The sequence below is a fragment of the Rhinoraja longicauda genome, chromosome 29, assembly GCF_053455715.1.
Source record: "Rhinoraja longicauda isolate Sanriku21f chromosome 29, sRhiLon1.1, whole genome shotgun sequence".
Taxonomy (NCBI): Eukaryota; Metazoa; Chordata; class Chondrichthyes; order Rajiformes; family Arhynchobatidae; genus Rhinoraja; species Rhinoraja longicauda.
The window spans coordinates 13,134,073-13,146,452 of record NC_135981.1 but is presented as its reverse complement, the minus strand read 5'-3'; the positions used below and the strand labels follow the sequence as shown (position 1 = coordinate 13,146,452).

At 48.4% G+C, this 12,380-nt stretch overlaps 1 protein-coding gene across 1 annotated transcript in view; it reads right to left on the bottom strand.

The window, feature by feature from the left end:
- The window catches only part of kcnh6a (potassium voltage-gated channel, subfamily H (eag-related), member 6a), a 109,656-nt gene extending 97,866 nt beyond the window's left edge, over positions 1 to 11,790 (bottom strand). Inside the window, exon 1 of the mRNA XM_078424849.1 lies at positions 11,446 to 11,790. Within this exon, the coding sequence (XP_078280975.1) occupies positions 11,446 to 11,521 (76 nt within the window). The 5' untranslated portion in view covers positions 11,522 to 11,790. The remainder of the gene's footprint in view (positions 1 to 11,445) is intronic.
- Between the last annotated feature and the right edge of the window lie 590 nt (positions 11,791 to 12,380).

Here is a 12,380-nt window from a genome sequence, read left to right as displayed (position 1 = left end):
CAGGCAGTAGATGCAGCAGCTCGGAGCTGTAATGTACTGCAGGTCCTTTGCTATAAGTGCTTCAATAAAATGATGCGTTGTATCTTAGCATGTACTTAAGTACTTTGTTACATAAAGTAAGCCCAACGTACCCAGAAACCCTCGTCCCCCTGGGCCGCTGACAGGCGGGTGATCAAGGCTGGTGGCATTTCCAACCTAACAGGACAGCCTCCTACTGAGGATTGAAGGAGTGCAGCGTAGGTTCACGAAGTTAACTTCCAGGATGGCGGGACTGTCATATGATGAAAGAATGGAATGACTGGGCTTGTATTCACTGGAATTTAGAAGGATGAGAGGGGATCTTATAGAAACATATAAAATTATTAAGGGATTGGACAAGCTAGATGCAGGAAACATGTTCCCAATGTTGAGGGAGTGCAGAACCAGGGGCCACAGTTTAAGAATAAGGGGTAGGGCATTTAGAACTGAGATGAGGAAAAAAAAAATCACCGAGAGTTGTGAATTTGTTGAATTCTCTGCCTCGGAAGGCAGTGGTAGCCGATTCACTGGATGCACTCAAAAGAGAGTTACATAGAGCTCTTAGGGCTAGCGGAATCAAGGGATATGGGGAGAAGGCAGGAACGGGACACTGATTGTGGATGATCAGCAGTGATCACATTGCATGGCGGTGCTGGCTTGAAGGGCTGAATGGCCTACTCCTGCACCTATTTTCTATGTTTCTATGTTAACTGAAAGTGCCAAGAAACAAGTACCAAGCTAAAAGCAGCAGCTGACATTGAAGCCCTTGGGAACAGCACTGTAGCCAGCAGAGTTCTGGCAACAACACATGTCAAGCATTCTCCTGTTAAAATCTCACCAAACCATACACGCTCGGCATACGTAACCCGCCGCTCCAATTTACTAATAGAGTTTGTTTTATTTCTCAATACCAGTTTGTATGACTCATTTTGTGAGGACAAACAGAGGCAGTGCAGGAATACTATCCAACGGCTTGAAAGAGTTGCACTAAAAGTGTGGTTGGGGAATAAAGTTTAAAGAGCACAGTTAAGGAGGTGTGAGGGCAGTGGATGGCAGCTGGGGACTGGATTTCAGAGCACAGACACTGACAACAAAACCATTTCATTCAGGCTTCAGCACAATTGCCAAATTTGAGCATAGCTTTCTCAGGGAGATACGAGGTTGCAAAGATTGCAGAGATAGTACAGCTGAACAAAACCACAGAGCGATTTGAAAACAAGGGTGAAAATTTAAAAGGAACTATGATGTTGCCAAACAGGCAGAGGAGTGAGTGATGGATCAACCAGACTTGGGCAAGGTCACAGGCAATAAAGTTTTGGACGATGGTTAGTGGAGATTAGAAAGAGGGGTAGCAGCCAGAATTTTGTTACAGACACGGGTCAGGGTAACTTGAGAGCTTCGTGTAGTGAGATGGGTCAGGGGCTGAATCAGTCCGGATACGAGGTGAATACAAGCTGTCGTAGTAATGACATTGGCACGTCTGAAGCTCAACTAGTGGTGGGATATGATGCTCAAAGTGTGATGAGGTTTCACAGCAGTCCTGGAGTCGGTGACAGAGATCAGAGACAAATTCTTCTGCACGTGCTGCTCCTTTAACTGTACAATTGTCCCGGCTTGTCAGACACGGTCTAGTACCTCATCTCCATGGTCCAGTCTCTCCCAAACTCTAACCCCCTCCAACACTGAAACTTCTCAAGATCTTGAAGAATCTGAAGAAGAGTCCCGACCCGAAAGGTCACCCATCTATCCATCCCCTCCCCGGATGCTGTCTGACCCATTGAGTTCCTCCAGCATTTTGTGTTTTGCTCAAGATTCCAGCATCCACAGTTGCGTGACTCTCAAGATCTTACTTTCCCTAAAATTCTGGTTTCTTGGGCCTTGCAGCTGTCTTCAGATGCGCAACTGGAATGTCTTCCCATTATGCCTCTATAATTCTTTCTTTGCCTTGACCTGAAATTTTAACTTGAACTTTTTGCTCCCCCCCCCCCCCCCCAGCTGCTGTTTGAACGGCTGAATTCTTCCAGTGTTCTGCTTTTGTGCATAAAATCTAGTCATTTGACCAAGCTTTTGGATTTCTCAGCTAGCGTCTATGTGGCCTTGTGCCAAATTATACTTACAAATCCCATTGCGAGGTTCATTACAGTGACAGGGCTATAAATCTTTGGGCTGGCTCAAGTGAGCAAAATTAGTGCGTGTCTGAATAATGATTCAAATTCAGTAGGAGCCACAGCCCAGCCCAAGCTGCCCTTGTGAAGCCACAGTAGGATGCTATGGGCTGACAGTCCCTGAAGCTGCACCCGTCTCAATGGCAGGGGGCCACTGGATCGCAATCAGGAGCTGGAAGTGGGACTGACCCTCTCCTCAGCCCTGGCCAATGGCCCAGTCTAACTCCCCGCCGATCCCACTTCACTGGAGTTTGTGTCCCATCCCACAATCCAGTTAGCTGAGCCACTGGGATAGGAGCAGACGTGGCAAGGTGGAAAGATTTGCAGTATCTGCCTGCTTTTAAAAGCAGAAATTGGAGTTTGCGCTTGTTTTTGGAAGCGAGTTTTGCCTCTTCTGCTGACAATTCAAGAGCAGTCAGGCTGCTACCCCTAGGTGACGCTCCCAGCAGAGATCACAGCAAAGTGATCTGCAGGGGCTCACTGGGCTGCACCTCCAAGCGATATTTATATCCCCAGAGACTAATTTGGTGCTGGGAACAAGCCTCAGCTTGATTGAGGATTAGCAGCCGAGTGACTCACAAGCCAAGCTGTCCAAACCCCCATTACCCAGCGAGGAGAGCCAGGGCCTTTCCAAGTTACCCCTCGTAACTTTCTTAATTTGATGAGCGGAGCAAAACGCAAGCACCTTGGTAAACACATTGAACAACTGGGAGTTACTGATGTCCCCAAACATAGATATGATTTTTGTTACTGGTTTTAACCGAGTCTCTTCTTGAACCACTGTCTTTTACCAGTGCCGGGTCAACACCTCACATCTCTACTTTATGTGGGAGTAAATCAGCTTGGTACTCCCCAGATGAGGTGCAGAGTGGAGGAAACCATTGTGGAATTTGACCATGTGTGCTCCATCAAGAAACTCTAGTAACTGAAGCTGTAGGGATAAGTTCTTCACATACAGGAGTCTTGCTGAGAAGCAAGGCAGATAAATGTCACTGTTGGTAGCCAAGAGATAACGAAACTGTTGTTGAAGTGGTGCTCTAATTTCAACCATCATCTCCTTCAAAGGCATTCACTCTATCCTGGAGTGAAGTGGGGAGATATCAGTTTATATTGGGTGTAGATACAAAATGCTGGAGTAACTCAGAGGACAGGCAGCATCTCTGGAGGGAAGGAATGGGTGACGTTTCGGGTCGAGACCCTTCTTCGGACTTAAACAAGCATCTGCATATCTTTCCTACTCAGTTTATATTGGACAATGCTCCGTTTCATTTGGAACTCATCAAGGCAATACCACATGCAGCAAAATCTAAACATCATTCTCGCCTGGGCTGGAAAACAGCAAGGAACTTCTGCAAAGTGGCTGTCTGATGACTCTGCAAAGAACATCATGCATCAGAAAATTAACTGGACCATCACGAAATACCATGGCCTCACGAACAGGTCAGAAGCTGGGAATCCTTCGGCAAGTGATTCACCACACAACACTGAAAGGTCTTCCCACCATTTACAAGTCAAATGTCCACTGGGATAACGTCAGAATGAAGGAAGCTCTAACAACATTGAAAATCTTAACCCCATCCAAGCCAAAATAGTTCACCTGAGCAGCAGCCCACCCAGCACCACCCCTCCAGTCACCATTCATTTTCCATTAGCAGCTAACTGGGGCTGCATTATTTACCATCAGAAGTACCTACTAAGCTAGCTAACTGTACCACCGGGACTGAAACAGCATCATTTGCATCTTCCTTCAAGTTACTTGCCAGTTTCACTTGAGATAAGACATTTTTGCTCCCCAAGCTTACGTTGGTCAAAATACAAGAATATCTGCACCTGGGTTCAGAACAAACCTCAACATGCACTGCAGCAGTTCAAGGTGGTGCCCACCAGTACCTGTGAGCTGGTAGAAATGGGCATTAAAGCATGGATTTGCCAATGATTCCACATCCCACAGATGACAATTTCACCATTGGATTCAGCCTGACTGTGCACTGGCTACATCATGGATTCCATCCTGTGGGTGTACAACACTGGTGGATGCTGAACTGCCACTGCACTAATAGATAGGCAGCTGCTTGAATATAACAGGTGTACAGGCCTAGTGTACTAGGTGTACAGGCCTAGTGTTACAGGATCTATTAAAAATAAGGGGTTGTAATGATATGATTAGGCAGAGTCAATGGTTTTATGAAAGGCAAGATCTTTTTCACATGGCTGACAAGACTCAAAATACTTTGCGCAGTTCGCTGGCAAGGACATGTTTGGCTTGGATACAATGCAGCACAAATAGACCGATTCACGCATGACAATATTGTCCAAGAGGAGAAATTGAGGCGGTCTGGTCTGTATCCGTCAGAGCTTAGCATCGAAGGAAAATATTGGTGGGTACAGGTGTATTACTGAGTACTGCAATGCAGAATTGGCTGCGGGACCGGTGGAGCACACTAGGGATCAGGTACTAGTGGGTGCAAAGCTGTCACTGCAAAACACTGACATAGTGCACAGACTGCAGACATCACAGTGAATGAGGCAGTTGTGGGAAAATGACTATCGCATTGTTAACCCTAACATTTCTCATTGTTTGCTGTGCAAATATCTCTTTGCAGAAATATTTGCACAGCCCCAATGGGTTCCAATTGACCACTGCTTAATATTGGGTTAAAAAAAACTAGAGTGTATGCATGGAGTGAATGGCACTATGTAAATATAATTGTAACAGTGAGAATATAATAATGAAATTCATTTCTCATTGTTCCAGTGCAGCAGCATTGAATGTGCCCAGCATTTCCAGTGTGTATTCCACTGGGTGTGGGTCTAACAGTCCACAATGGGGTTACAGCTGCACCATTCTAACCTCTCAAACAAGAGACATGAATGTTCAAATCTAATGTTACCTCGGGCATTTACAGGATGTGTAAAGAAAAATTGTTAATGGGAAATAATGAACTACACAGATTTAATTATAATTTAATCTCAAAGGCACAATTAATGAACTACAAATACAGGAGTAACAATAGTCTAATGCGGGTAAGGAATGTAAAGTAATTATTGGTAAAATTCGTGGCAAAATGAATGGGACTGAAAGCCCTCCTGATAGCTTGGGTGCCTGGGTTCCAAACGTATGGAAGTAGCACATGATCTTGCAAAATCCCTTCAATTCTCTAATGGTCAATAGCAGTATTTAATAATGGGCTGGACAAATCTCTGACCAGGCCGCCTCACTGTAGTGGCAAGCATTTAAAACTAAATTGGACAGACGTATGGAAGGGAAATTCTGAAAAACCCATATTCTTTTAATGATGACACTGGGAAGTTAGATGCAAGGAAGCAATGGATGTGAATCAGGATTTTCCAATAGCATCTAATAAAAGTACACAAAGGAATGGGTGGAAGGTGATATAAGAACAGAGGGGGAAATTGGGTAAATTAGGGTATTCTCGGACACAATATATAGATGTGGAAGGATCGCCATGCTGAACTTTATTGCAGAGAACAATGGCATGGGGAATTTGGTCACCACCACTAAGAAGTGATAGACTAGGCTCAGCCACAGTGCAAAATCACCGCATTAATTCCAGTGAAGAAAGATTATTCTGATCAGATAGATCAAGGAGAATGGTCCTGTATTTGCTGGAGCTTAGAGGAATGTGGAGTCATCTGATTAAAAGATTCAGATAGGATGATGACAGGATAGTTAGAAGACAGCTTTCACTTTACTCTGCCTGGAGCCTACAATGGTGTGTAGAGTCGAATGATCCTTGCCAATGCCTGTGCGTGATCAGCTGTTGATCTAAGAGTTTATGAGCAAAGATTGTTTCTCACTCCTTCCCTTAAGATACGAGAGTTACTCCCAGGGGCTCCATTGACAGGTACAGGCACAATGCTGTATAAAAGTCTCATCCCAGGGTACAGGCCGGTGATGGTATACATCTGAATATATAGGTCTAGTATACTGTAGCAGTAGAATTCCTCACTGATGGGTACAGTCCAGCGATTGTACAGTTTAGGGGTACCATTTTACTACCTACAGCTCAGATAGTATACAACACTAATGCCCCACTGGTACATGTCTATCATTGAATAACACTGATCAAAAACTGGATGGTTGCCTCGAATCGTGGAAGCAACGCAATTTTAGTTCCCAACACATTTTAATTCGTGAAAACAACACTATTTCAAATACCAATATTCCAAAAGAAGCTCTTATTGTAAATCACTGTGACACACTTGGAACTGCTGCGACACCACACAGGGCTGGGAAGTCCCAGATTTCATGCACACAGCATCCAGACAGTTTAAAACTGAGGCTTAGACCCACTGAGCTCATACTAGTAGAGGCAAGGCAATAAAATACCAGCTATGCCTTCAGTCATGATCACCATTCAGTGCCTGTCGCTGATATGCAACATGATCACCCTCCAATACCCTGAAGGATGGCTTCCACTGCCTCATATCAAACCATGTTTGGCTGGTGTCCCAGAGGGAGCTACTGTATCCTAGGATCCATCAATACCTTTGGGACTAATTAGTGATGCTGCAGCTGATGGCTGTGCTAGAAATCTTCAGCAATGTCCTGCTTTCTCTTTATCCTACCCGATATGTGGGAAAACTCACAGCTTCCCACTCCAGCACCCAGAGCTCCACCGATCCCTTCTGCTGGGAGGTTATCCCCTCATTTCGGACACTTTATACAGAAGGTGCTTGTCAAACCTCAATGGCAACCCAGTCCCATATCCAACCTGTGTGCGTATAATTTCAACTTCAGACACCAGACTGTTTTTTAAATCTCATTCTCAGGATGTGGATGTCAATGGAAATAAGGTAATACATTGGCACGCATAAGAAATGGGACATCTTCAGATTTTAAACCTATAACAAGTGAGGTGTCACAAGATTGGTGTCAGGGCCTCAACAATGTACAATTAATATTGTAGAGATAAAGAACTGCAGAAGCTGCACAAATGGACACAAAGTGCTGGAGTAACTCAGCAGGTCATACAGCATCTCTGGGGAACATGGAGAGGTGATGCTTCCAGTCGAGACCCTTCTTCAGTCTTCAGATTGAGGCTTCCATCAATATTGATGGCTCAAAGTGATGGTGTTGAGGGGAAGGAGGAGTTAATCAGGATCATACACAATTGTGGAACAGGCTCAAGGACTGTTTTTATGTTAGACTGGGAGGGAGCAGTAGATTTCCTCCCCCACACTCCATATTTCCACACAAGTTATTAATTGGCCTTGGTATAGATGGATGATTGGAGAACTGGGGAGCTAACAAATGTTATGATGGAGAATACGTTGCAGGCAAATAAGTGGGGGAATGGGATTACGCAGATGTGGCATGGGGTTGATGGGCTGAATTGCCTTTTATACTGTAAAGAAGTATGAGATACAGGGAGCTTAAATCATTTAATAATTCAAACAAATCTCCTCACATTGATCCCACCATAAGACATGTACTCATTCAGTATTTGGTTCTTGTACATAAAAAACGGCACAGAAACTGGCCCTTCAGTCCATTAAGTAGACGCCAACCATCAAGCACCTATTTACACTAATCCACTTTTATTTTTCCCCACATTCCTATCAACTACATCCAAATTCTATACACTATAGACTAGGGTCAATTTACAGCAGCCAATTAGCATTCCAACATGTACGTCTTTGGGATATGGGTGGAAACTGGAGCAGATTTACAAAGTATACAAAAACTATCGTATGTTGAAAGGCTGGAGCGATTGGGCTTGTATAAACTGGAATTTAGAAGGATGAGGGGGGATCTTATTGAAACATATAAGATAATTAGGGGATTGGACACATTAGAGGCAGGAAACATGTTCCCAATGTTGGGGGAGTCCAGAACAAGGGGCCACAGTTTAAGAATAAGGGGTAGGCCATTTAGAACGGAGATGAGGAAGAACTTTTTCAGTCAGAGAGTGGTGAAGGTGTGGAATTCTCTGCCTCAGAAGGCAGTGGAGGCCAGTTCGTTGGATGCTTTCAAGAGAGAGCTGGATAGAGCTCTTAAGGATAGCGGAGTGAGGGGGTATGGGGAGAAGGCAGGAACGGGGTACTGATTTAGAGTGATCAGCCATGATCGCATTGAATGGTGGTGCTGGCTCGAAGGGCTGAATGGCCTACTCCTGCACCTATTGTCTATTGTCTATTCTCTACACATCAAAGGACTAATGTGCAAACTCCACACAGACAGCACCTGACCTAAGGATCAATGGCCAGAAGTTGAGTATTGCGTATGGCTTTGGTCTCCTAATCTGAGGAAAGACATTCTTGCCATAGAGGGAGTACAGAGAAGGTTCACCAGATTGATTCCTGGGATGGCAGGACTTTCATATGAAGAAAGACTGGATAGACTCGGCTTGTACTCGCTGGAATTTAGAAGATTGAGGGGGGATCTTATAGAAACTTACAAAATTCTTAAGGGGTTGGACAGGCTAGATGCAGGAAGATTGTTCCCGATGTTGGGGAAGTCCAGAACAAGGGGTCACAGTTTAAGGATAAGGGGGAAGTCTTTTGGGACCGAGATGAGAAAGTTTTTTTTCACACAGAGTGGTGAATCTGTGGAATTCTCTGCCACAGAAGGTAGTTGAGGCCAGTTCATTGGCTATATTTAAGAGGGAGTTAGATGTGGCCCTTGTGGCTAAAGGGATCAGGGGGTATGGAGAGAAGGCAGGTACGGGATACTGAGTTGGATGATCAGCCATGATCATATTGAATGGCGGTGCAGGCTCGAAGGGCCGAATGGCCTACTCCTGCACTTACTTTCTACGTTTCTATGTAAGTTGTGAAGCAGTGGCTCTACAAGCCTTGACACTGTGCCACATCTTCACAGTTCCCAACAGATATCAGTGACACTTCTGCAGAAACCAGCTGGGTTTAAAAAAAAAAAATTCCAGATCTTGTCACTTGAACGTAAACTCCCACCTGCTACACTTGTTTTTCTACTCGTCTCTGGACAACTGGCCCAGAACTCAGGGCCGATCAGTGCTGGAGTCCTGTGTTTGTGGGGTTGTAAACCGAGATATTAAACCAAGACCTCAAATTGACACCAGAGATCCCATCAAAGCATCGACAGCTCATCCACAGCTCTTCAGCCAAGTAGTTCTCACTCAATAGTTCTCACTCATTAAACAATATCATTCTGAAGGCGGCCCCCAACCCCAAAGGCCACCTGTCCATATTCTACAGGGATGGTGCCTGGCCGGCTGAGGTACTCCAGCACTTTGTATCTCATTTTTGTAAACCCGCACCTGCAGTTCCTTGTTTCTACAAAAAACAATTACCTGCTCATTAACACAATGGTTGTGAAATGTTATCGTGCTCGCTGGGTACATTTCTTACATTAACAACTGAGCTGGTTCAATGCCAATGGAGCACTACCCGATACTTTGGCGTGATGAGCGATACAGAGAGACTCGGTCGTGACATAGGAACATAGAAAATAGGTGCAGGAGTAGGCCATTTGGCCCTTCGAGCCTGCACCGCCATTTAATATGATCATGGCTGATCATCCAACTCAGTATCCCGTACCTGCCTTCTCTCCATACCCCCTGATCCCTTTAGCCACAAAGGCCACATCTAACTCCCTCTTAAATATAGCCAATGAACTGGCCTCAACTACCTTCTGTGGCAGAGAATTCCACAGATTCACCACTCTCTGTGTGAAAAAAAACTTTCTCATCTTGGTCCTAAAAGACTTCCCCCCTTATCCTTAAACTGTGACCCCTTGTTCTGGACTTCCCCAACATCGGGAACAATCTTCCTGCATCCAGCCTGTCCAACCCCTTAAGAATTTTGTAAGTTTCTACAAGATCCCCCCTCAATCTTCTAAATTCCAGCGAGTACAAGCCCAGTCTGTCCAGTCTTTCTTCATATGAAAGTCCTGCCATCCCAGGAATCAACCTGGTGAACCTTCTCTGTACTCCCTCTATGGCAAGAATGCCTTTCCTCAGATTAGGAGACCAAAACTGTACGCAATACTCCAGGTGCGGTCTCGCCAATGCCCTGTACAACTGACATTTAAACAGATGCCAGTACCCCCTGTTTGGTGAATGGCGACACGCACGGACTTTCACAGGCCCTGTGTGTGGATGTGGATGTGGATTCAATGCCCGCCTTCCCACCCAACCGAGTGCATCTTCCCTGCGATGCGAAGGGGAGGGAGGGTTTGATTTCCACACTGAGGGGAAGGAACAATGGGGAGGGGGTGGGGTTGTGGGGTTGTGGGGTTGTGGGGTTGTGGGGGTGGGGTTGTGGCTGCGGCGGTGCCCGGCACGGGGGGGGGGAGAGAGAGAGAGAGAGAGAGCCGAGTCCACGGGGAGACCCTCGCACAAAGACCCCCAACCGCAGCACACACAGATCCCCTCACCCCGCCACACACACCCACCACCTCTGCACCCACGACCAGCCCCCCCTCACCCCTCACGACCAGCCAGCCAGCCCCCCTCCACACCTTCCCCACACAGACCTCCCCCTGCCCTCACCTCATCACCCCTCCCCTCCCCTCCCACACCAGGACCACAGCGCCGGGGGTTTAATGCATTGTCTCCCCCGGAGGGAGGGGTGACATTCTACCCGGGGCAGAAAGCCCCCCCCCTCCCCCCCTCTCCTGACTCGCCCCGTCTCCCCTCCCCTCCCCCCCTCTCCCTCCTCCCCCCCTCTCCCCCCTCCCCCCCCCTCTCCCCCTCCCCCCGTCTCCTCTCCCTCTCCCCCCGTCTCCTCTCCCCCGTCTCCTCTCCCCCCGTCTCCCCCTCCCCTCTCTCCCCCTCCCCTCTCTCCCCCTCCCCTCTCTCCCCCTCCCCTCTCTCCCCCTCCCCTCTCTCCCCCTCCCCTCTCTCCCCCTCCCCTCTCCCCCCGTCTCCTCTCCCCCCGTCTCCTCTCCCCCCGTCTCCTCTCCCTCTCTCCCCCTCCCCTCTCTCCCCCTCCCCTCTCCCCCCGTCTCCTCTCCCCCCGTCTCCTCTCCCCCCGTCTCCTCTCCCCTCCCCTCCCTCTCCCCCCGTCTCCCCCTCCCGTCTCTCCCCCTCCCCTCTCTCCCCCTCCCCTCTCCCCCCGTCTCCTCTCCCCCCGTCTCCTCTCCCCCCGTCTCCTCTCCCCCCGTCTCCTCTCCCGTCTCTCCCCCTCCCCTCTCTCCCCCTCCCCTCTCTCCCCCTCCCCTCTCTCCCCCTCCCCTCTCTCCCCCTCCCCTCTCCCCCCGTCTCCTCTCCCCCCGTCTCCTCTCCCCCCGTCTCCCTCTCCCCCCGTCCCCACTCACTCTGAACTTCGAACTTGCGGATGATGGTGTCCAGGTAGGTGTTCTGAGGCGCGACGTGGCCCCGGCGGACCGGCATGGTGTGGCCCGGCGAGCCGGCCTCTGCTGCCACCACTTCAGCCCAGGAAGCCTGCCTGATCCCACAGCTCCATCGCCGCCGCCCAAGGCACGGCACACCCGCCCGCTCCGTCAGCACAGCACCGGGCTCCCGGGAATGGCTAGCCCCATCACTGGGCGGCTGGTGGCTGGGACAAGGACAAGGACCAGGGGCAGCGGGCACACAAAGGCAGTGGATGGAGCGTGTGGTCTGAGCAGTAGCACAAGACTGCACTCCAGCATCAGCAGCCTCTCCCTCCTCTCCTTCTCCCTCCCCCTCCTCTCCTCCTCCCCCTCCTCCTCCTCTCCCTCCCTCCTCCTCTCCCTCCCTCCTCTCCCTCCCCTCCCACTCCCTCCTCTCCCACTCCCTCCCTCCTCTCCCACTCCCTCCTCCTCTCCCTCTCCCTGCAGTCGCGGGTGCGATTGATCGGCCGGGGAGGAAGTTCCGTGACGAATACGAATAGATTACTTGTGAAACTCGTGCTGAATTCCGAGTGCACGAATGCTGGATGTGGGTCAAACGGAGGTCGTGCCAGCTCCTGCAACGAGCTTAAAGGGGAACAGCCCACATGGGAGTAATGTGTGACCCTCTTAATGCAAATGTGCAAACGTACAACGCAAGAGTGGTTATTTTTCCAAAAGGACAGCATCGCCAAGCGTGCAACTCCTGCACGCACCCAGAAGAAAGATTCTTCACTCACAGCTGTCCATGAGGCCAGCTTCTTGTTTCCCACACGACCATGGGTTTTAAGGATGTTGGAATGTGTCTAAATTTACACGTTTAAAAATAAATTGCACCACTGAGCTCTTGAGAACAGGGATGCTGAGGAATGGAATCTTTC